The 25663-nt window shown below is 48.6% G+C and overlaps 1 protein-coding gene across 1 annotated transcript in view; it reads left to right on the top strand.

Annotated features, from left to right (window-relative positions):
* lamc3 (laminin, gamma 3) overlaps positions 1-25663 on the top strand; it is a 66834-nt gene that overhangs the window by 30979 nt on the left and 10192 nt on the right. The window contains exons 9-14 of the mRNA XM_037485188.2: positions 431-550; positions 6404-6608; positions 12931-13040; positions 14643-14870; positions 24033-24221; positions 24548-24787. Of these exons, the coding sequence (XP_037341085.2) occupies positions 431-550; positions 6404-6608; positions 12931-13040; positions 14643-14870; positions 24033-24221; positions 24548-24787 (1092 nt within the window). The remainder of the gene's footprint in view (positions 1-430; positions 551-6403; positions 6609-12930; positions 13041-14642; positions 14871-24032; positions 24222-24547; positions 24788-25663) is intronic.

The following is a 25663-nucleotide window of genomic DNA, read 5'->3' as shown; positions in this document are numbered from 1 at the left end:
TTTTTTGGTCTTTAGAAAGCCTTTTTAAACCAAGAACAGATGAGAACACTAGTGCTCAACGCACTGCACGTTGAGAGAAGCCACTCAAATAGACAAAAACGGACTAATTAGTCAAATCAGCTTGACGACGCGCATGAAGCGAATCGAAGCGCGCCGCAGATGCAGAAGAAAACACACGAGAAAAAGGAAGCCCGTGAAGTTTACTACTTGTCAATCATGTCGGGAAATGAGCAATTTAGGTTTTGACAGGATGATTCATCTATTGTTTCTCGCGTGTTGTAGGTGGAGTGTTTTGCAGACTTGTCCATCCAGCCTGTGTGTGTGTGTGTGTGTGTGTGTGTGTGTGTGTGTGTGTGTGTGTGTGTGTGTGTGTGATGCAGAGAAAAGCTTTGACTCGTGTTCTCAAAACGTCTCCTTTTCTTGTCTGCAGACCAGGACGGCTGGCTGGGAGAGTTCTCCGGAGGGCAGGAGTACCCCCTGCTGTGGAAGGAAGGCGAAGTCTACCTGCTGCCTCTCAGCGAGGAGGACGTCGGCTTCTACAAAGCCCCCGGTGAGGAAAATAACTCCACGGAGACGCACCATTAACTCGGGCTGGGTCAAACGCGTGGGATGCTGTCCTCTGGGAGCGGTTTTGGTTTTGTTAAAATGTATGTTATTAGGCAATAAATCCTCCAGTTGATGCTCTTCCAGCAAATATGTAAATTATATTAGTGTTAAGAGAGCGGCTTTAATACCGTAGCTTGTTCCTGTTGTTCCTTAGTGAGATTAATCAGGTAATTTGGCAGCGGGTTATGTGGCAGTTATTCTGACACCATTTTCCTCCAATCCGTTATCGGAGCCATTAGAAGATAAGGGAATAAGCCGGCCCCGGCTCCGGGACTTAGGGCCCATTTCTATCAGCCGCCCACAGCAGCGAAGGCCTGATGGAATTGGATGTCTTGGCCGTGCTGGAGAAGCAACAAAGTGGATATTGGCTCGGCTTCTTCTCGTCTCGCGCTAAGTCGGTTCCAGGCATCAACTCGCAGGCCCCTGCGGCCAAAAGCAAAACAGGAGCAATCGCATTAACTGGCCGTCCTGGAGGTTTAACGCCCCCCCCCCCCCAAAAAAACGCGCAAAACACAGAGAACGACTCGCATTTGGAGACGTCTTTTTTTTTGCCTGGTGGTGAGGCATCGAAATTGCGTGACTTGCGTGTGTTTACGCGCGCGAGCCAGTAACGAATTGCCGCCTTCCTCACCGTACGCAGACGTGTGTGTCTAATTATATATGCACATAGTTAATAGCATTTTTTTTTTAAGTTGCTCTCTTCTTCACACAGTCGGACGTCTCTGGGGGGCCACAGCGCACAGATTAGCGGCCCAACCGGCCGAGAGCAGCTTTGTGGCAGCCTGCTTATCTGCTTCGCGCAGCGCTTGTTTATGTTGTTTCTCCACATAATAAATGCGCAAATCTATTTCCTCGCCATCCCTATTAACGATCTTCTTTTCTCCCCTCCTTTTTTTTTTCTTTTCATAGTGCCGCGTGTGTACATTTCCTTTTAAAGATTATAGGGGGGGGGGTTGCAGCGGCTTTGAAAGCGGCTCTCAAATTCTCTCTCTCGGCCACTTCGCGCTGCTCTTTTAACTTTTAATTTGTATTCGTGCTGAAATCCCTCCGCTGTGTTCTTTCCCAAAGTACGAGATAAATATGAGTGACAACTCTGCGCCGGAACGTCACGCGAAATGCAATTTCTGCTGTTCCCGTGAATGTATTCGTCGCCAAGGGTTTGTCTCGGGCTTCAGCTGTCACACAGGGGACAGGATTCAATCACCGGCTCTTTTTTTATTGAATTCTCGGAGTAGAATGGGGGGGGGGGGGGGGGGGGTTTGGGATCCGCGTCGCTCACTCAGCTCCAGAAATATCCGCCGACGCCGCAGAGGACAAGAGGTCGGAGAAATTCCCTCAAAGCCGCCTGACGGGGAGTAGCGGGACGAGACGGAAGGGGGGGGAGGGGGGGGGAGTTTGAGACGGTATGAAAGAAAAAAAAAGCAAGAGAGAGAGAAATTCTATTAAGTCTCCTGACCTCCCCGGTGACGATGTGGCCTTTTTCCCTTTCCCTCTCCTCTCCCTTCTCTTCCTCCCACTACTCGTCCACCGAGGGCCAAAAATGTAAAATGTATGCAGGAGCCTAGATACGTTGGGGGGGGGGGCTCCTTGATCCTCGCCAGAACTCAACAGACCGACCACTTGGGCACGGCTGTCGGAAACAATCACGGACGAACGCAAAGTACCTCCCTAAACAGCCGCTCTGACCTGCCTCCAACAACAACAACAACAGCGCGCCCCCCCCCCCCCCCTCCCACCACTAGATTCTGCTGGCCTCCGAGCGGCGCTCTGCGCTGAAGGGGGGAGATCATCGGACACAAGTCCTCGCTGCCATCTGTTGCAAGGAGCCTGCGATGTGGATCCTTTTCATATCTGCAGCACAAGACACCCTGCTAAGCCCCAAGCAACAGGGAGTCGAGAGAAGGAAAACAAAGAAAGGGGGAGGAGAGGGGGGGTTGGAAAGTCTGCATTTAACTGAAACAAGGCTGTCGTTGAAGGCAAAGAGAGCAGCATGTGGCGGCCCTTGTGTCGGGCGCAGAGGAAGAGGGTAAGGATCCGTGAAAGCCGCTCCGGGCTACCTGTCAGCCTGATTCAAGTAGCAATCGGAGCTAAGCGCCTCACACAACCCGCGTAGCAGTGCCCGCATCCAGGTCTGCATACAAACCAGTCTGCCGGCTGCAGCATCTGCACACAAAACAAGCAGAGGATGCAGCAAAAGGGAGGGAATTAGGAAATAAAAAGAAAAAAAAAAAACAAGAGGACCTAGAAAGAGAAGGAAGGGAACTGTGCACTAACACAGAGTGGCAGAATATTGCTGTGCAACGTGTCGTCTGACCACATCTAACTAAAGTGTTACCCCCTTCCAGATGGCCTCACTCAAAGGCCCCCGGTGCAAGGCCCTCCATCACAGCCTTCTTCTTCGGATCATCCTTTTCGGGGGGGGGGCGGTTGCACACGCGAAAACACACAAAAATGTAGTGGAAGAGAGAGGATGGGAGAGGGATCCAAACACTTGACCAATCAAAGCCGCGGTTGGAGAGATTTTTGATTTGAGGACTTGAACGCCAGCTCTTCTGCCCCAAAAGTTGTGGAGGAATCAGTCACTGGCTGAATGTGATCCTGTCAACAGTGTCAACGAAAGAACATGGAATGAACGGCAAAGGTTAAAGCTTTGATTCTCCAGTCTGTCAAATGAATGCAAATATACCTACATGCATGTATCACATGCACATTTTAAAAAGTTGCCATATTGTGGGATACTTTCGATAACACATGTTTAAACCCACATTACAGAGGGATCAATCTTCTCATTAAACTCTGGGCAAACGTCCCTTTAAAAGATCGATATCTAACTTTTTAATCAACCAATTTTCCATATGATGCAGCAGATCTCGCTTAAACATGATTAATCCTCCCATTGTTTTCTATGGTGATCCATTGCTTTTGTGAGGGACCCCGCAAGTGCCACCATTTGTTGATGGTCTATTAGGGGTTAGCAGTAATTTTGCTGTGGTACCACAGACAAAGAAAGAACCACGAGGAACCACACTGATGCAAATCCGAACCCCAGCAGAATAATGGCCAGCAAGCGGAAACATAACCACTCAGAACCGTAAGGGAGCACTTTAGGAAAAAGGATATTAGCTTAGTCACACAGCGGCATTACTGGCCTCATTACCCACTGTTCTGCAAGGACTGTGCAGTATGTATTTCCTATTAATCATTTCAAAAGTAATATCGGTTGACTTTCTGTGAACACAAGTTTCCTATATTACTCATTCTTATGGTGCATCACTTGTACCATGTACTAGCACGTATACTAGTACCTATTCTCTGTTTCCGCATCTTGGTGAGTGCTATTCTGTTGAGGGGCAGGGAGTGTCTTACTGGAGAGACCAAGGGTTATAAAATATACCTCACATGATACACATAAAAAAATAAAATGTCCACGTTCATATTGCACAAAAAGGTATAAAACGGATGTCGAAAGGCAGTAAATGTAAGCGTTGATTTATAAATTCCTCTCTTAACGGAGCGCTGCCGCCATCTTTGATTCACAAAACCATCACAAGCAGTTCAGCAAAGGTTCATTTTTATTTACCCGTTGCCAAATCAGTAAATGTCAGCTTAAGCGTTTTAGGAGCTCAGGACAGCGTGCAACCACAAGTAAGAAGTGCATTTGAGAAAACCGTCTTAACACAAGGTTTGTTTTGTCGTTGTAATTTTGTCATTTGACACCAAGTGGTGCCTTGTTGACTGTAGGGATTTGGAGTATTTTGTTTGTTTTTCCACAAGTGTTGAGATGTGAGCGGGTGCTCCCCCGTCTTATTGGTGATGGATTTAATCGCTCATTTCTTTTCCCGACAGGCTGATTTTTCTTCTTCCTCGGCATCAATAAGTATTGATTCTGAAACTACACTGAGATTTATGGAAGCTCATTTGCCTTCAGACAGCGTTTCGTATTTACTGCGGATGATTGGTGGTTTGTAAGCCACTCCCCCTGCTCCTGATTGGCTGTAATTATCTATTTTCGATTGATTCCGAACTCTAATAAATGATAAATGACGCCTGAACGGACACTGAAAGTGCTATTGATTTGTTGTGTAATTGAAGCCCTTTCCCCTTTTATCAATGCCAGTTTACCCTTCCTTACAAATACTGGTCCCACAGTGTTTAAATGGTAAATATAGCTAACTGTGTGTTACTCATTCCTGGATCCTCTCGGTAAATTGAATTTGCTCAAAGGTACAGCTGAGCGGGAGTTTTTCCTTTCATGTAACAATGTGAGACGAGCCCAGCTTTTTCGAGTTGGGTTTTGTTATTTGTGAAAGCTCGCAGCTCATTAGAGGGAACGGAGACAGTGATGCATCACTGGTGTCACGGGGAGAGTGGAGCAGGTGGACCTAAAACGCAGCAGGCGGCCGAGCTTTAGGAATAGAAAGAAATATCACTTTTTTCTCGTTTTGAAGTCTGCAGTCAAGTCGAAACGGAACAAAAGCACGGATTCGACAGTGACAGTCCCGACTGAACGACTTGATAAGTGACCGTCTAGAATAAATGAACTTTCATCAAAAACTGAAAAGGTCAAAAGGTCACAACATGAACCAAAGCACTAGGTGGCCCCGCCCTGAAGCATCCTTTTGCTTTGTTGTCTACTAATCACGTGGGAACTTCTTCATCTTCATGTTCAATTTTCACACTAAATCTGCCGGCAGAGTTCGACCACATGGGAACAAATTAAATTCAACTCCAAATGTATTAGATTGCGAAATGATTAAAAAAAAGGAGAAAAGTTGACCTGAATTAAAATAATTTGAACCAAATTATCCTTCAGCTCAATATTGAGCAGTATATTACATTCTTGTCATCTTCTTGCGGAGACGTTAGCTATCGTCATTAAAACTATTTGTTCCAGCCTCGTTCCCTTCGCCGTTTACAGCATTGATGCGTATTAAATGTGTGAACCATTCTGATGACACCGGGCCTTTTTGTTTAATTTCGTCCTTGGTCGGGAGTTGGGAGTGCGTCGTCTGGAAAGATGTGCGCCGCTGCTTCTAATAATCCCCGCGGCCTCTGAACGCATGAGGCGCGCCCGTATTGGACCGCCAAGACGTGAAAACACCCTTCACAATTCACCCTGTGTCGGTGACCCCCCCACCTCTCCTGCTTTCACACGCCACCGAGCAGCCCATGACTGACGGCGTCCAAACGCCTCATTCCGTTGTGTGGAAAATGTGTTGCAGGTCAGGTGAAAAAAAAACAAACCCACTGGAGTAATCTGTCCGTCAGTAGCGCAGCGGGCTGCACGGGAGGTGTGCACGAAGGAGGGCTGTTGGTTGAGCAGATATCAGACGATCGGACGGCTCAATTGCTCCGTTGCAGGCTAAATCACCCACTCAAGTCCTTAGCGCCCCCCACCCTCAGGATGTACTTCACACGCGATTACGCTCATAGAAAAACAAGGCTGCAACCTGTCGGTTTGGCCCAATAGTTGTTGTTGTTATCGGCAAAACCCTCCCATCTATTTTTACATCTCAAAAGCACCACTTGTTTTGGGACGTCGGTAGGAGGGTGGGGGGGTGAATCGAGTGGGGGATGAACTCTTTGATGTTCTGTTAAATGTGCTGTAATGAGCCAGAGACGAGAGGGCGGGGTCATCCCACATAGACTCCTGCAGTGCTCCATGTGTGCTCCAATGAACACACACACACAAACATATACCCATTGAGCTCCCACCACCACACACTGCTGGATAATAAAGCTGACTCCGCTCACCTCTCTAACATCCAACCTCTGATCGCCCCCCCCCCCCCACTAGAGAAATTCCTGGGTCAGCGAGTCTACAGCTACGGGCGGCTCCTCTCCGTCACCTTCGCCTCGGAGATCGCCGAGCTGCTCCCCCGCCGCGTCACCTTGGTCCTCCAAGGCGCCGGAGTCGCCCTCGCCGCCGACCTCTCACCCCAGCCGGCGCACGCCGGCGGCAGCGACGGGGGCCGCACGCCGCGGCGCTCCTTCGTCGTCAGGTACCGTACGACGCCCGCCGCGCGCTGTCTGTCAGTCTGACAGGTCTTTGCGCATTGCCTTTTATTTTTTTTATTTTTTCACCGTTGAACCTGTGTCTCTCTTCGAGAATAACAAAGCGTTTGCCTGAATGTGTGCATGAGGTGTATCGGGGGGGGGGGGGGGGGGGGAGGATGCCCGTGAGCTGACTGCAGCTCCACATCATTGACTGTGCTGGCATTGTCCCAGAAGAATGTCAGGGTATGAATGTGGCGATGAGCCAGCCCCCCCCCCCCCCATGCGCTCGCTGTCATGCAGATCTGCTGCTACAGAGCACCGGCATCCCATTTCCATTTCATACATCCAGCAGATGGAGTGAGGTGAAAATGAGCACCGAAGTGGAATGACGGGAAAAGTACAAAATGAGTGATTCTGAGGGAGTCAAAACTTAACTGGCAATTATCGTGACCCTGACATGAACTTGAGGGGGACAAAGGTCAACTAAGAGTCAACAGTGTACAATGGCGGCGGTCTGAGCTAAATGCTAAAGACGCCACGTGCCGAACATGCCGATGTTAAGCAGGAACAATATTTACCACCGTCTCGGTTTAGCATGCTAGCATGCTAGCTTTTTTGCCTAGTTAAATAAAATACAGCTGACACCGAGAGAAATGAACGCTTTGTGGATGTTTGGTCAAGAACAAATCAATTTGACAATTGATCTTGAGTAATTTGGCGCTGGAGGAAGAGAGTCACCATGGTTTACAATAGTTATTGCAATTCTTCCTAAGAGGAATGTTTACTTAAAACCACCGTCTGCGCATTTTGTTTTGTATCAATTCATCAAACTTTAACCTGCAGTTGGTGCCATTTTTAAAGTTAAGGGATCACCTCGGCCTCTGGGGGGGTTTTGCCTTTTTGACCGAGCCGCACCGCCAGTATCAGTATTCTTTTTTAAAAAGGTCCCATCGGATCACAAATATATTAACTATGTTGATAAAGTTCCCGAGGAACTTGCAAGAGCGTGACGTTTTTTAACGAGGCCGGCGAGGTCGTTCTAGAGGAGAGCTAAGGGGAGGGGAGAGCTAAGGGGAGGGGAGAGCTAAGGGGAGGGGAGAGCTAAGGGGAGGGGAGAGCTAAGGGGAGAGGAGAGCTAAGGGGAGAGGAGAGCTAAGGGGAGAGGAGAGCTAAGGGGGGAGGAGAGCTAAGGGGGGAGGAGAGCTAAGGGGGGAGGAGAGCTAAGGGGGGAGGAGAGCTAAGGGGAGAGGAGAGCTAAGGGGGGAGGAGAGCTAAGGGGGGAGGAGAGCTAAGGGGAGAGGAGAGCTAAGGGGGGAGGAGAGCTAAGGGGGGAGGAGAGCTAAGGGGAGAGGAGAGCTAAGGGGATCGCAGCGACAACACGCGGAGCCACCAGATTGAGTGTGAGGTGCACAGAGCGGTCCCTCTGCGGCCTGATGTGACGAAACCAGGGCGGCAATTTGGATAAAAGCAGCAAACGAACAGCCAGCAGATGAATTCAGATATTTTGACTTTGATGAGGAAAACTAGGCCATTGAAAGTGCAAATAAATGTGTTTTGATGGCGGGGTTCCAACGCACTGCATGATTCATTGATTCATTTCGGTTCCAGTCAAAAAAGTATATGATAGCGGTGTGTGTGTGGCAATTTTATTATTTTACATATTCCTACAAAAAGAAAAGACTTTCTCACCATCCACCAGCAGTAAATGTTCCAAATGTGGACAAATTGAAGAGTATGAATATGAGTAAGTAAATTAAATCAAATTAAACATGTGTATATAAATTCAATTTTTTTCTCAAATATATAATGTTGCAATAAAGAGATATACGTCTTACGCTAATATGAAATGCTGCTCTGAGTGTGCACATGCAAGTACATGAAGTAGATTTCCTCGTCAGGGACAGTGGAGGTCTTCTGGTGTGACACACTCCTGAAGGAGATGAAAGTGTGCGCTCAGGCTGTGCACAGCTTAATGGCCAAGTTGTGTTTGAGTTAAAAGATGTCTCGTGAATGTCTGAGTTAGAGCTTCTCTCACCACAGCACTTTGCTGTTAACAGTTGCATTTTTAAATATATATATCTGAGTTCAAAATGGTTCAAAATAATTGCTCGGATAAAATGGATTCTGGGGCCGCCCACACGCATCGGATCACAGCCATGCGACGTCATTACCGCATGGACAGAGAGATGTAGATACAACCTTCGCCGAGCTGTTTTAGACAAAGGTTCTGTTAGGATTCAAAGGCTGCAGCAAATCAACATCAAGCTGTGACACCGTTCCTGTCACAGAGCTGATGATGTTTATTTTACGTCCTGGCTGGCAGTCTGTAGTTTACGTTTTCCTGTTGTCTCGTGTTAGATTACAAAAAAGTTTTGTGCGCGGCATTTGTAATCGTTTGTTTGTGTTCTCGACAGTCAATTATCCTCTTTCCTATTGGGAAAGTCGTACTAAAGCAAAGCAAGTTTATTTTCACGTGGCACAGTGCAGCAACGAACCGATTAGGAGCACTTTACACAAAATATTTATATGACAAAAAATATGCATTTTAGAGCGAAGAGAAAGTAATAAGACGTAACGGTAGAAAAGTCTGCAGCAGTCTAATCCATTTTCTTAAGGAGACCTGTGAATCAAATACACTGAAATCCAAATCCTGCTAGACGTGAGTCCTTTAATCCTTGATATATTCTAAATGTGAAAGTAAGCAGGCCTCCTAATCGTCTAAATGTTGAAGGTTGAAATCCACGTCCGGGTCGCTGTCTACACCCACGATGTCTGGATTGCTTTATTGTTTTTCACGGCTCCTAAGCCTCTACCTCGTCGGATTGAGTGAGAGTTGATGTGCCATCATTCAGTCAGTTTTTTCTTTATTATATTTACGGATATAATAAATATGTGGTCAGCTACAATAGCCTTCAGTAATTCTCCCGTGCACATATTGGCCCTGAAGTCTGAAAGACAAACCACGAGCTACTGCCTTCAGCCAAGTGACGAAATCCGCCCTCCATCCCCCCAAAAAAAACAAAAAAGGCAGACTGTGCTAGAACACGTAGTTCCCTCCTCGAGAGAAACCGCCCGCTCTCTTCGCCCCGTGCGGCGACACACGTCCAATTGGACCGACCGTCACCCCCCCCCCCCCCGAAAGTCACCTCGCAGCACTTTGCTCGCTCTCTCCCTCTCTCTCTCTCTCTCTTTTGTTTCTTCTCGCCACTTCAGTGTGAAGTGGTCAATCCGGAGGCAGGAGTGATTGGAGCTGAAGTGCGGTGCCCCTGTGGGGATGCGTGAGCGTAAATCAGTGGTGTGTGTGTGTGTGTGTGTGTGAGAGAGAGCGAGAGAGAAGGAGCTCGTCGTCCTTCAGCTTGGCGCGGGGGGGGGTGGGTGAAGCTGGCCCCCCCGGTCTCCAGATTTAACCTGTTGAGAACAGACTTAAGTCATTCACTCTGTGTTTTTTTGTTCTCTTCCCCCCACTTGGCACGGCGTCTCGTAGCCAGTAATCCTCCTCATCCCACTCGGCACCTCCGTCACACTTCCTTTTTTGCAGCAATTTGTATTCAATTTTGCCCCAGTGTTTCTATCTTTGAGTCTCTACACGCAGAACTACACAACTCCCTCCCTGCAGCCAGCTCTTCTCCCCTAAGGCGGGATTATATATTTTTTATTTTCGACAGTTTGTTTAAAAGAAAACCGTTAAAAAAAAAAAAAAGGCAGAATGTTTAGCGGCACCGAAGGACCGGAACGCGCTACGCGGCGCACGTTCCGGTCCGTCAGCTGAAAACTGTCCAGTACCGCAAAGGGAGCGCGCTCCTCCCCGCTGTGCCAGTGGGCCGCCGCCGGCATCGAAGGGGATGTGTTCAATTTTAAAGAAGCTGAAGAAACTGTACAGAAAGTTACAGCGTCGGAGTGAGATATGCCCTTTGCTAGTGGGGATGGTGTATGTTTAAAATATGAGCAAAGTCGGCAGTGAGGCCCGGTCAGGCTGAGGTGGAGGGGATGGAGGGGCTGGGGGGGTGAAGCGTGAACCTGCACAGTCTGGTTGTGGTTGCGAGGAAGGGCTCACGCTCCACCCCCTATGATATTCATGATATTATGTATTAGTAAAGTCAAAAAGACAAAGTGATTTATCCTTACTATGTACTCTGATAAAGGTGCAAAGCCGTCTCAGTCATATCACAACTTCTATTTTTTATTTAAACCAATCCTTAAGGTCCCACCCAGTTTATACGTTTTTGAACACATTACTACCAATGTTGGCAGTTTGGGCCGGAGTCAATACACTTGCATCAATGTCTGTGGTGGAGGGAAGTGGGTAAAAGTAGAGATGCCTCCTTCAGCGAGAGAGTCAGCGGATGGGAATGAGAGACAGTTTGATGGTAGCAAGCGAAACATCAATTAATATGGAATTGGACATTTTCCTTTTAATCAGGCCCCCTTCCTGGTGATAAACATGTAACTCAGTTTGGTTCCTGTGGATAGTCTCGATATTGGGTGGAAGCTCTTTGGGTCAATAGGAGACGCGAGGAGGAGGAGGAGGAGGTGGCTCACATAATGTTGCCATGAGACCAGTAGGCGGGGGAGGTCTTTAACCGCCTCGTTTGTAGCCATATGTTTACGTCTGCGGGCGCCATATTGTAGGCCACAAGGAACCCGGGCGGACGATTAACGCCGCACACACCGTGATCAGCTGTTCTCCGCCGGCAAAGGGGGGGAAGGGGGGGGGGGCCTCAGGTGCCCACGTGTGTGCGACTCGGCAGTAGAGCTCCTTTCTGTCACGTTTTTCAAATTTCACCCACTTTGATCAAAGATCAGGGTCAGCTGAATAAAAAACAGAAAAAAAGAGGAAACGTTGTGCCCGGATGAACCTTTGAGACTTGTTGTATTTTAATAATGACATTTACAGTTCATGGTCAGAAACCATTTTTTACTCATTTTACGTGTCACTGAAAATGCCAAAGTTGGATTCCATAGACGGGACAGTTTTATCATTTTTATTACTAGAACATCTAGATAAAATGTGTGTGTGCGATTGGTGTTTGTCACGATTTATCCCCACGCAGGTTCTATTTTTTGTCTCACACACACCTTTCATGTCTTCCTCGCCTTGTATCCCTATCTCTTGTTTTCTCTCTAAGGGTACTTGTGATTGCGTGTGCGTGTGTGTGTGTGTGTCCAGTTCCCTTGTCTTTTCCTTTTTTTTCCGGGCTTTTCACTCCCGATGATCTCCTCTCATCCTCAGCGGAGCGGGCTTTAATTACAGCGCCGGCTCTCGGAGCGCTCTCTCTCTCTCTCTCTCTCTCTCTGCTCGGCGCTGATTAAAAGGGACGCCGACGCTCCGTGAGGGAAAGCGTGACCGGGAGTTTGTTCACTTTCATGCACACTCATGCTTATCTCTGCCTGACCAGCTCCATTACCACGGCTTTGAGGCCCCGTTTGTAATTGCCTCTTTTTTATTACTGTGTCTACATGTGCCAATGGCCAAAGAACGAAGGACCCGCCGCACCAACGAAGGGTCACACACACACACACACACACACAAGCACGCGCGGTGTGTCATGTGCGCGGTAGTAAGTGTGAATGCTGACACGGATGTACCCAAAAAAAAAAAAAAAACATTTTGAAAGTGAATTAGTGTAATGAATGAAAAGACTCCTGACCGAGGCCGATGCGCTCAACGAACCTGAGGCCCTGCCCTTTAACGCTCCGTTACGATCACACGGTCCGTATATCATAATTGGGTAGCACTCATTTTGGTGGATAAGTTGTAAACGAACGCCTCAACGCATGATCGGGGAGCTTCAACGGAAAGTCTGCGGATTCTGAAGAAATGGCACTTTAGCACTTCAGTAAAATCACCTGGACTGAAATCCACTAATTACACCCTTTTATTCAGAGCCACACACTCAGAGGGTTCTTAGATATTGAGGCAATTTTGAGTTCTCCTAACGAGGGAGAAAATACTTCCTTTCACTACGCGTCACAGCGGGTTCGTACCCTCGGGACCTTGCGACGTTACCTGGGAGAAAAGGCAGCAACGGGCAGGCGCCAGCCGTGGCGCTCAATGTCGCTCCGCAGATGGTTAAAGCTCGGTGATCAGAACCCTGAATGTGTGTGGAAGTCGGCTCGGTCCAATGTTTCTGCACACCGTGTGCCGTTGTGTTGTCGTGCATGAAAACGGTCGAGCGCACTTGTGACACCGTGTGGTATCTTGTTAGCCGTGGGCAGTAACAAACAAAAAAGAAAAACACTTCAATTGTGGATAATCTGAACAATCTAATCCCAGTGTGTTTGCGTTTTAACGTACTGTTGCTGGTTTCGTGTGTTCTGGTCTCACAGGCTTCATGAAAACGAGATGAGATTCACACCTCCATTGTCTGCCTCTGCGTTCCAACGACTGCTAAACAACCTGACAGCGCTCCGAATCAGCAACGCCGGAGGACACAACTGTAAGTGTCATTTTCCTCTATTTGTGTCATTTACACACATTCTATGGGGTACGGTTGTGTGTGTGTGTGTGTGTGTGTGTGTGTGTACCATATGCATGGTTGAAAAATAAAGATCTTCTCCAATTATGAGACGTACCCACAATATCTGCAAAAAAAATTGAAGCTCCACAGAATGACTTCAAAAGACTTCCCATTTGTGTTAATCAAATATACATTGACATCACACAGGAGCTCCAGCTGCACTGAAAATAGTTACGAAAAACAATGTCAGCGCATGTGCTCGGGGAATAGTTCAACCGCTCCAGATCTGGCTCACCAAAGAACGGGACATTTATTCCCAGATGCTAGCAACTATTTCACGAAATCTTACTCTTATTTCTTCCACGTCGCTGCTCCTTCTCCAAACCGATCAGTCTGCATCCTAAAAGCACAGAAGCAACATCAATGAGGCGTCGCCGCCGATTGGAGCGGCATGAAGACGGAGCAGCTGGTCGGAACAGCTTTTTTAACTAACCAATTGAGTTTCGGGAAAAGGGAGAGCATAGCCTCATCGGGAGTTTATGGTCAATGACGTTAATGATAAAGTTTTCTAAAAGAGCGCTAATCAGTGTTAGTCCACAGGGGCAGTGAGCCATTAGAGATTCAAGGGAATTTAAGTCTGGACTTGTCTTAACAAGCTTTGCACAAACGATTGATGGCTTGATTTTGCACTGCCTAGTAGTCCTTTTAATTAACTGCGATAAGAGAGTTCAGTTTCCAAATATTGTTTTAATTGCGCACTTTTCCCCCCTGTTGAATGAACCAATCGAATTCAAGAGGTACAGGACGAGCGTCCCTACTGGTTCTCCCTCAGGGGTGCAAGTGACCATAGTTTAATCAACGCTGAAGCATCGTCTGCATCAAGACTCCCTCAGAAGTCGTGGTCCACCGTCTCCTCTGGATCACCTGACCCTCATCGCGCAGCCACCGGTTCGCTGACACTCCATTCCACGTCGCAACAAAGCGACCCGGCCCCCGACGTGCGCGGCATTCGATGCACCCGTCCCCCCCCCCCCCCCCCCCCCCCCCGAGAACAAAAGTCATTTTGTCTGGTGGAGTGCAGGGTGAAAGGGACTCGGCTCAGGATGGCCTGCCGCCATCACTATTCATGAGAGGAGAGAGGGATCCCGAAGCCCACAGGAGCCGCACGTCTGACGAACCTCCGCCTCCTGCCTCCTGTCTCCTGCCTCCTGCCTCCTTTTCTTCTTGTCTTGCTCTGCTGCAGTGATTTATTCATTTGCCGTATCAAAGATTCCCCCCGGTGACGAGTGTGCGTGTGTGTGTGTGGGCGCAGCGCCCCTGTGTGTGAAAGTAAGCATTATGTGCGGCATTTGCGGGTAGGTGGGTGGAGGATGAATCTGTTATTGTGTGTATGTGTGTTTTTTTTTTTTGTGCGTGCGTGGGGGGGGTGTCAGACTGTAAACACAGGCCAGAACCTGCAATGAGAAAGGGAGGGATGGACGAGCGTTATTTGATACACACACGCATGTTCACCACTGACTTGTTCAAGCATCACTTTTAAATCACAGCCATCTAAGCGATCTCCTCCCCCCTCCTCTGCAGACACGTCGCAGCTTGCGGGGGTCGCGCTGACCTCGGCGCTCCTCTCCTCCGGCCCCGCCCACCCTCCTGCCCCGTGGGTGGAGTCCTGCTCCTGTCCCCCGGCGTTTGCGGGCCAGTTTTGCGAGCGGTGCGCCCCTGGCTTCACCCGGCGGGACCCCGCCGGAGGACCTCTCTCGCCGTGCGTGCCGTGCAACTGCAACCAGCACGGGACCTGCCATCCAGAGACAGGTGAAAGAAATGTGTGCCACGTGCCCCCGCTGTTGTTGAAACACGTGTGTGCATAACGACTTTTGTTGCCACTTCCCTTGCAGCCATATGTCACCATTGTCACGAAATAGTCACTTTGAGTATGAAAGGCAAAGATGCCTCATGTCGGCACTCACTGCCTTCAAGACGCTGCACCGGCGGAGCATGCGGGAGAAACTAGACGGGCAGGTAGTCATTTCCGTTATTACAGTAATTACAGTACTCCAACCACCGCAGCTTTACAAAACGCTTTCCATGGTCGGCTGAACGTTGCTTAGCACCACGTTAAGTTTTCAGGGCCTCTCTCTCTCTCCGAAGTCCCACACTGAAAGACAGAAGAGTCGTTTACGTTTAGTCGTATATTGCGAGACGGGAGTCCCGACGCTTCACAACTCACTCGCTCCAAACTATTAGCGCTAATAGCACGGCAGATGACAACGAGCTCGGCTCATCGTTAAGCGCAGCGCGCCAGTGCGTGGAATATTAAACCCGATCCGAGCCGCTAGTTAGTAAACGACTCGAGATGAGGGATCATCGGAAGCCGTCGAGACAATATGTCGCCGCGCCCCGCGCGAGTGAGCAGAGGCGACACAAAGAGACGCGGGCTGTTCGACTGAAGCCATTTCTTTCTTTTTTTTTGGTGCGTCTTCCCGGAGCCGACGTTCAGTCGTCGGCGCTTCGAGGGGGGGGGGGAACGCGGCTCAGTCATCCCTCAGGTGTATTGGCAAGCTATCACTCAAAACCCCAGAACTGGATCGCTGTGCTAGAAAAGCAATGCCCTCCTTTCACACGGGAAGTCTGTATAATAACAGCTAAACTACTGTAGGCGTGTGTATTTAACACAGTTGACATCTTTATGGGAGATAATAACAGCAGCTGCACTATTCTCTCAGATTCATATCCTAAACGCAACGCCCCGTAAATGGCAGGAATAAAAACAGCAGCTGTTGGGTTTGTAAACAAGTCAACCTCTGCGCAGTTATTTATTCGTCTTTTCTCACACTATCTCCCTCTCGCACCTTTTAAATAAGTCTCTCCAGCTCGCCGAGAACACACAGGTCTCCCTTCCGACGTCCCACCCTCCATCTTTTATCTATCCTCAATCTCTCTCTTCCTCTTTATCTTTGCCTCCTACCCTCAGACTTAAAGTATCAGAGATCTGACCTAGTTAGGAGAAGCCTGAAGCTTTGGCTGTGAGTGTGCTTTGCCACTGTGTGTGTGTGTGTGTGTGTGTGTGTTTTTTGGACTGTGTGTGCATCTGAGGTCCGGAAGCAAGTCTGGTATCACTGCCTGCCTGCTTCCCCCCTAATTAGACTTGTTAGCCGCCTCTTGGCTAATGATGTCTAATTTGCTTGCAGATTTCCTGCGTGTCTTATGTTCCTTCTCAATCTGGATGTCTCCCTCTGTCTCTCTCACACAGACACACACACACACACACTTGTTCTCTGACTCTTCTTGTTCCCCAGACTCCCAACCGAGCCCCTTTCCGTCTTGGTTCTTCCTCTCAGCTTGCATTGCACCTGCTTTCCCCAGTCACCTTGGCTTTGTTTCTTGCTTCTGTGCAGACTCCCCTCAGGTGGCCTCTCCTCGCACATCGTGTCTGTCTGCCGTTGACACGTTTGCTTTGTGTGAATACAGTATCCGACACTCTGATCCATCCGCGCGCTGTGCGATTTGGAAGTGATTCGATGAAGAGCAGGACAACTTAAATCCAACCTAAATCCAAGAGCAGATGTGAGAGGAAATGTGGTCTGATTAAAAAAAAAAGAAAAGTCTGTTCTTTTGTTTTTTCCTGCTGCTCAGGAATAATGAAAAAGTTGCAAACACGAATATGGGAGTGTGAGTTTATTAATGAACCCGTTTAACTGCAGGTTGAGCTTAGCTGCATTTAGCATTTGAACAAAGTTCACACCTTACAAGTCCCCACAGGCCGTGAAGATTTCTCATACACCCACGAACACGCACTCGCTTTATTGCTTTAGAAATATTTGTTGGAGCGTAGAACAGCGCGACGTGTCCTCTGAGTCACGGGAATCAAAATTCCTTCGCTTGTTGTGTGTTCTTTGGCATGGCGCTCCCGGTTTGAATAGGACTAGCTGACTATCAGCAGAGGAGGTTAGAAATAGCTCCAATGGGTCCTTCTGGCGTGCCATGTTCTGACAGTCGGCTGGCTCATCTTAAATAAAAAAAATGTAAAAACATTTATAAGGAAGCGCTCCATAAAATCTAAGTTGAGGTCATTGGGAACTATCAAGATGAGCGGTTTGGAAAAACCCTTGTTCATCATTTGTCACCAAGAGGGCGGACCAACCTGCTGTTTCTCCTATCAGAATCTTAATTGCTTCATAATTGCCCAACGACTTGCATCGGCGTGCCGGGTGTGCCCGCAGACCCAACGGGGGGGGCGGAGTTTATTCACCGATGGCGCGCTTCATGATCATGATTTATTAACGCTCTCTGAGTCGTGTCGGCTCTTTTTGCCGTAGCGCAACACAACAGATTGCCAATGTTGATACTGGTGGTGGAACGAGCGGAAACTTAGTGGAGCGCTTATTATTGTGCTGAACCGATGGTTAATTTCCTCTTCTCTTACCCTAACCCATTGGCACGTTGTATTGTGCATGAGATAGAAGCTGTTAGAAGTGGATTGATGTGGATCCAAGCAATCTTTCTTTGGGTCTGTACAAACATCCAGAGACAGACTTGAGGATCATGTCCCCAAAGCACAGACTTTGATTAAAACCTAGTTTGATATAGCTATGATCTGGCGGCTATCAAGAAGGCTAGCTCCAGTTTAGCCTGCAAGCTCATGGATGCTGCATGTGCATGTGCTCGACCAAGCCCACAATAAATGAGCTTCCCTTGTTGTCCTTTACAACAGCACGTGCGTGTTTTCTCACTATGACATTTGTGCAGGGCCAATTTTCTTTTGAATAATGCACAATGGTTTAGCATAGCTAAATGTCACGCCCACTGCAGCACGGTGGAGGAGGAGGGAGAAGAATAGCAGCTTCTCCTTAGTTCCTGGTCTTCCAAGGAGAACGGAGCTCCTGCAGCAAAATACATCAAAATAGTCCCAAAAAAAAAATAAGACAGTACCAAGAGCAAGTCTGTTTTTACCAACAAAAGGGCTGCTTAAATGCCATCTTTGGCTCTTTAAGGTCATTAGTTTAGAGGAAATGTACGAGGGAAAAGTTGAGGCAGACAAACTGATGGCGAGAGTGACGCCGGCTCTGGCGCTGGCTTATTTGGCTCCGCTAATCTCTCTGGTGGGCTGCGTTTGTTGCAGGCTAAGCCCTGAGATGCCTGGCCTGCATCAGCGGGACGGGATGTGAGGAGCGAGTGGGGGAGGGGGGAGAAGAAGTGAGAAAGAGCAAGAAAGACAGATGTAGGAAGTTCGAATGAATCGCAGCGTGTCATTGCTCCTGCTGATCCTATTCAGCACGCTTTACTTATCTCCCGGCAACCGGCGCGTTTATTTTACACCAAAATAAACAGAGATCGACGACGTGCTCACTCTGTTCGGCCTGCTTGGGTTTTCCCGAGTCACACTGTCGCAGAGCGTTGTTTCTGAAAAAGGCTTCAACCTTTGATGAAATTACAACCATCTGCTGTGTCGCCAAAATGAGTGAAAAATTTGGAAGATCCCCCCCCCCCCCCCGCGCCCCCCCCTGCAAAAAAGACAGCAGGTGCAAAGAGAATCCTTGGAAAAGAACAACTGCGCTCTGCGTCCTACAGAGAAGGCCACAGAAAACACATGTTGCTCCATGTTGTGGGCGGGGAGAGAAAATCAAAGTAGCAATTAGAGATGTTCATTTTGAATTGCTACTTGTGTTTTAAAAGGCACATTCAAGAACTGCGCTAATGACGCAAAGGTAAACTTTTAAGTTTCTGACCTCATTATGAACATCACCGAAGTCGTCAGAATTAATTCCCGGCATCGGGAAATGCTCCGTCGCATGGCGCAGCGCGATGGGATGGGACCCGACTGGATTAAACCCTGGCGGGTCCGCCTGTCGCCGCGGGTAACTGCTTCAGAGGCATTCCACTGTCTCTGAACTGGCCCTTCATCACCGCGGGGGGGGGGTTGGGAATACACTTTCTCTGAGGCTATTTCTCAGCCAGTAAAAGGGACATTTTTTTTGACCGTCACAGACAAGATATTAAGATCTTGAAGATACCGGAGAGTGTGTTTATTTTCTTTTGGTTTTGTTTGCTCATGAAAGGACAACTAGTGTAAAATTACCACACTCAGAAACAACAAAGACTAACAGCCGGATGACGTCGGCTATCAGTAGCATGAGAAGACCGTATATAACCTACAAGCGTATTCCTAGCGTAGCAGAGAGAGGCGCCACGGCGTTTTTATTACCTCACTGGGAACGTGATTGATGTACTTGCACAAAATGTGCCCCCAAGTAGCACAGAACGGAGGCCTTACCAGGTACGACGTTGTACCAAACAACACCTCCTTACAGGGAAGCTACTGCATGGAGGGTTATAATAAATCAGAGGCCAGCATGTTTAACCAATGAGAGGAGACTCTCTCATAGAAAATGCACATCACCTGGTGGACTCCTTTGTTCGTGGTGCGGAAGCATAGAAAGCAGTGGACTGTGTATTGTGAAGCCCCTGTATCACAACTTTTAAATTAAAAACCTCAAATACCGTTAGATTAAAAAACAATAGCTTGATGAATAGTTAAAGTCAGTGGTAGTAACCAGATGTGTAAGGCTTGAGTACATGTAGGAACGTGGGCTTTGCCATTGTAATGTGATGTAATCTCATTTCCGTATTTCCATTGGTCCTCGGTGAGGAGAAGAATGTGAAGTTGAATCATTTCTCAAAGTTGGACGTTAATATTAAAGAAAGCTTAAATATTGGCCTCGAGTTGAACTTGGAGTGATAGTGACTTGGAATGGTGTCGTCCAACCAAACAAGATTATTTTAAGTCGTTGTTTACTAACTAGCAGCTCGGATCGGGTGAAATATTCCACGCACTGGCGCTCTGTGTTTAGGTGTTCAGGCTGCCATGGAAACCGTTGTGTAAATCTCGTAAAAAAAAAAATCTGGTAGCTGCGGTGGTTGGAGTACTGTAATTACTGTAATAACGGAAATGACTACCTGCCCGTTATTTTATAGGTAATAATGTATTCAGAGCATTAGGGCTCATTCAGAATCCTCTACCACTGATCTAGAGGCTGAAATAAGGCCTGTTTCCCTGAACCACTCTGCAACAGCATTGCATTGACCTTAAAGGCCGTGTGTGGGCATCGAGGCCGGAGTTTGTGTCGGAAATTTTTAAAAACTAGGAATTCACATTTGAAACTGAGTAAATTTATTCACACCTGTGCGTTGTTGTAATTCATTTATTTTTCATATGGTGTTGCTATGAATAAACCATGCATTTATTTAATATTTTTTTCAAAGCGGGAACTAAAGATCAATGAACTTAATTAAAGAAAAGAACTTACTGCTGAGCTGAAGAGACTGATTAATGGAGTCGCCGTAGAAGTCCTTTTAGTCATAACCTTAGCTGTTAAAAATACTTCACTCTCAAACCACGATTGCACTAGAAGAAAAGTGAGCGGAGATCATCCGTATCACCGGTTTGTTTGTGCCCACCCGTCCAGTCGGATGCTGAGAAACGCCGCGGGTGGCACTGAGTTAACAGTCAGATTTGTCATCTGTGGACCGTGAATGAGGAAGCTCCGTCCAACTAATGGATGCATTTCGGTCCGGACCTGCGTCTCGTGCTGATTTTGATCCGCCAGAGTGGCTGGAATTAACTCTTTGAAGTTGTTAAATCAGCTGAAATTAAAGTGCAGTGACATTTGATTCAAGTAGGATGAACGGTGCATTGTGCATTGTTTACCCAGCCCCCTCCGTAACACAACTTAGGGACCCGGAGCCACTCAACATGAAACACAGCCACTGCCGTTGGGAGTTTTCATCCCCCCCGAGGGCCACGGACGCAACAATCTGGCCCGACAGCCGCCATGTGCGACGCATGAATTGATGCCTTTATTACGCGGTCGCGCTGCGGCGTCCATTCTGTGTACACGATGTACGAGGGGGGACGGAATGCACAACACCCCCCCCAACCCCCCCTACACACACACACCCATCTGTGTTAAATTAGAAAGCGACATCCCCATCCTACATTTGCGCTGCAGATTCACCCCGGAGGCCTCAGAGCTGCAGCCCCTCCGTTGTCTTCCCTTCCTTCATTAAAACAGGCCGTTTGCCTGCATTAGTAAATGCATTTCCCCTGGCCCCGAGCTGCTTATTTTTTTATTTTTTTTCTCTCAATGTTCCACCGGGGCTAAGTAGACAAGCCTCCTCCTGGAAAATATGTGATGAAAAGCTCATGTTTTGGATTTCACATTCGCGCTGTGTGTGTGTGTGTGAAGCATGAAAGAAATCAACTATTCTTCCCTTGAAGGTCTTTCGCAATCGCGCGGAAGCACAAAGTAGCCGCATTACTCGCGTAGAGCCGCATGTTGCTTTGGACTTGTTTTTCTTCTGTTTTCTGCGCTCGCACCTCATCAGAGACCCCACACATTGGGGGGGGGAGACCTCCCAAGATGGTGCCGAAGGACATGCGACCATCTTTAGAAACTCAATTTGGTCGGTAAATAAATTTGATTAGTGTGGCGAGAATGTAACAAACAGAAGTGAGGCCCGCTCTTATCTTCTCCTGAACAAAAGCACCCGTATTTTAAAATGCGTTTCTCTTTGTTAATTCCCCTTTCCTGCTTTTTGTGGCCTCGGAGCCTTTACAAGCTCCTGCAAACAATGATAACTTCATGTCTTTGGAGGAGCTACTCGTCGCGTTTCGTCTGAGAGGAAACCTGAATGACGCACGAGTGTAAACCCACTCGATGAGGGAAAATGTGGGGGGGGGGAGGGGGGGAGGAAAAAAAATTTGACGGCGACCCCATTTGCTCCGAAAGCGCCTCGGCGGCTGTAATACACCGAAGCAGCCAATCCGCGCCCCTCCACAAGTGGCTTCTCCTTAATGAAGTGCATTAGACCTGGACGCGTGAGTGTGTTTCTTCAGAGAGCACAATGAGGAGTGCAGGGGACCAGGGGGCAGGTGGCTCTGTGGAGTGTAATGGCAACGTCTCAAAACACACACTCTCACACACACACAAACACACACACACGACAGGCAGAGAGCTGAGGTGCAGTGCTCCATAGCTGAAGGGAGGAGGAGGATGGGGGGGGGGGGGGGGTTGTACGTGAGGGCGGGAGCGGAATAGCCGGATCGTGTGGATTCATCGGGGGGAGGGGTTGGAAGCGTGCGGCGCCGAGGGGAGCTTCGGCGTAATCCCGAATCATTAAGGCTGAACGAACGCTCATGGATTCGTTGGGGGGGGGGGCGAGGAAAAAAAGCAAAGAGAAAAAATGATTCTGCGGGGATGTTGGGAAGTGATAATGATTAGCGTGACGATGAGGGGTATCATGCGGGGGGGCTCTTTGTTGGATGGAATGCTAATGGCGTTGGAGGAAGGCCCCTCGCTGGCTCCTCTGCATCGCGCTCCCTCGTCTTCACGCCCAGCGAAGTCAGCACATTTCGTGGGGGCCGCCGTCTTGCTCACCGTGGCTCATTTTGGGGAAATGGACACGCCGTCCAGTGTCGTTGAAGTGCCGTGGTGGGGGGGAGGGGGGGGGAAAAAATAAAAAAGATGAGAAAGATTTACTTTCACGAGACCACTCGCCACTAAATACTCTGTCTAAGTGGCGTGGCATTACATGCTTGGAAGTCATGCATTAGTCACCTCACCTCTCCGAGAAACTAATGGTTTTTTCGCCCGAGAAGTTTACACTTCGCCGAGCAGCGCGCTACTCCCCCCCCCACCCTCCCCCCACCCACTAATGGCGGCGTGATCGCTGTAGCCTCCTTCCGATGTACTTGACTCGCAGGTCTGAAGCTAACGGGGCTTCATTTAGAGACGGTGGGCCTCGGTCACAGTGACCCCCCCCCCCCCCCCACCAATAGTTTTTTTTACTCCTGTACGCGGCGGTGTGAGCTGATTCGCTCACCGAACCCCACCGTAGGCAACGAGGGGACAGTGATGTTCGCCCTGCATCCAGATGATGTCGGTAAAAATTTTTAAAAAAAAATCAACATAATCATTGTTATCAAGTCTTTTCAGAAACTTTAAAAAGGGATTTCAAATGATTGTAAGTCCTGTGGTGTGCCGGCACCAAGTGAATACTAAATGCCAAAAGAACCTACAGCACGGAAGGAATGCTAAATATCTACTTGCAGCAAAACCAGCCGTTGTTATCTGTTACATATGAAACTGCATAAATATTGCTGTTCAAGAGGTAATGACCCTCTGCTTATTGTCTTCTGATCTTCTGCGCTGCGTGGCAGTCGCTTCTTTCTTGGTGCTTCTCCAAGGATGTAAACACTTATGACTTTGTGGTCGTCTTTGTGTTCTAGTCAGCCAGTTGTTAAATTAGAAGGCCACATCTTATTATGTCACAGGAGTTGCCCGAGCACAAAAAGCATGTAGGCATCATCATCAGACACGATGTCGGCTTCTTCAATGTTTTCAGTATTTTACCTTGAAATGTGGTATAATGAGGCTCAATGGACTGGGGAGAATTAACCAGAGATTTGATGTGTGTACCTGTGCACCGCGTGAATCCTCCAAAGCGCTTCAGAGCTTTGAGTTGATTTTGTCAGGCTTTTGAAACCACAGTGTGTTTGTGAAGACATCACAGAGTCTGTAATCTCCCCCGACTCGGTGGGCAAATGGCTTTACTTCTTGAAGGTCTTTCGGACTTCATTTGGCTCTTATATTTCCCAAAGCAATTACAGCCGGGTGGGAATTCGCTTTTCTTCCGCCCTCCGCGGTGGGCTGTGGGGGGGATGTGTGTGTGTGTGTGTGTTTCATTTTCCCCGAAATTGCACTTTGAAGTAAATGGTTTGCATGGATTCAGCCTAGTTGTGGTCAGAGACACAGCGCACTCTGCTGGCGACAGGGGAGAATACCACCCGCGTGGCCTCCTGGTGTCAGACCCATACGCGTGGAAAACATTAACACATAAAAGCGGCTGTGTGTGTGTGTGTGTGTGTGCGTGTGTGTGATCGGAATCCGTAACGCTTGCATTCCTCTCTCGTTGCAGGCGCGTGCGAGTGCTCAGACTTCACCGCCGGGACGACCTGCGAGCGCTGCCTGGACGGTTACCACGGCAACGCCGTGATTGGCACGCCCGGTGACTGCCGGCCGTGCCCCTGCCCGGGCCTCACCAGCTGTGCCGAAATTGCCAAGACGGGACAGGTGGTCTGCACCAACTGCCCCGCGGGACAGACGGGTGAGACGAACTCGCCGACTGCGAAAATGATTTTATTCCGCCGCCACAGAGTAAATAATGAGCTTTGTGTCAAGAACAAAGGGGGCGAGAGCTTTTCCAGACAGACAGAGCCTGGCGATGAAAAGACGGCGGCGCTTTAGAGGGGCTCGTTTGCAGGGCCTGTCATTCGACAGCGCCGCCTGTGATCCACACACATCTGATGTCAGTTTTGATGTCAGCTCTGGTTGTGACGGCGCCGCAGGGCGCCCCGCGCGAAACCGACCTCCCGCGGCGGTCCATCCCCGCCCGCTCCTTTAACACCTGTCGTCCCCCCCCCCTCCGCGTAGGCATGCGCTGTCAGATGTGCGAAGACGGTTACCACGGCGATCCCCTGGGGCAATCGGGCGCGGCTCGCCCGTGCGCCCGATGCGACTGCAGCGGCAACGTGGACTTCAACGCGCTGGGGACTTGTGACCGCATGACCGGGAAGTGCCTGAAATGCCTGAGACACACCGAGGGCGACCACTGCCAGCGCTGCCAGCCGGGTTTCTACGGCGACGCCCTCAACCAGGCCGCTGGTTGCAAGCGTGAGTCACTGAGATTCGTGTTCCGTCGTGATCATTGAGAAAGACGGAGGAAGAGAGGAGTTGTATATTCCTGCAGGACGATGTTGAAGTGGAACAGCACTGGTGAAAAAATGGGCTTTCACTTCATTAAACTGTGTGTTTGACCTTCACCCTGCAGAATGTGCAGAGTACCACATCAGCAGGGAGGGGGGGGGGGTGAAGAGTTTCTGTGTTGACCTTAAACAAATACTTTCTTCATGAGAATCTTTCTTGCATCAAGAACAAGAGAAAAGTGTTAAAACCACTGAAACTGTATCAAAACATCTGTTCATGAAATCTTACTCAACTCATTCAGAACCTTCCTCTTCACTTGGCTATTAAATAGTCTCAATATGGTGGTGGGTGTACTAGCTGTAATGGCATGCAGGTTCATGTCCTTGAGTTTGATTGTTCTGTTGGACCCTCGATGGGCAGGGTCAAGTACTAGGAAAATGAATGAATTCTTTTAAAGACCACGTGGCCTTGGGTGTAGCTGTGAAAGGAACGCGGAGAGTGGTGCCTTCATAAGGATCAGGAGTTCAAATTCCGTATAGGCCACTCACAGATCTCTGACCCGAGGCGTGCAGAACTAAACTATAAAGCAAATCAGAGCATGAGCACATCACAGCTTCTTTGGGTGTCTCGCCGCCTTTGGAGTTTTATTCAATTACATCTCTTTTTTTTTTTTATTTGATTCTCCCAACCCCCATCCCGCCTCCCTGGACTCTCTTTATCTTTCTGGCTCACAGTCATTTGTTCACCCCATTTGCAGCTGTTGCCTTTCACAACTCATGAGTATAAAAAAAAAAAAAAAGGCACTGCCAATTTCATCCAATTTTCCCTCAAGCACTCAAGGAA

This window comes from Pungitius pungitius, chromosome 18, assembly GCF_949316345.1.
Source record: "Pungitius pungitius chromosome 18, fPunPun2.1, whole genome shotgun sequence".
In the NCBI taxonomy this organism is placed as follows: Eukaryota; Metazoa; Chordata; class Actinopteri; order Perciformes; family Gasterosteidae; genus Pungitius; species Pungitius pungitius.
This window is presented reverse-complemented; position numbering and strand designations above follow the sequence as displayed.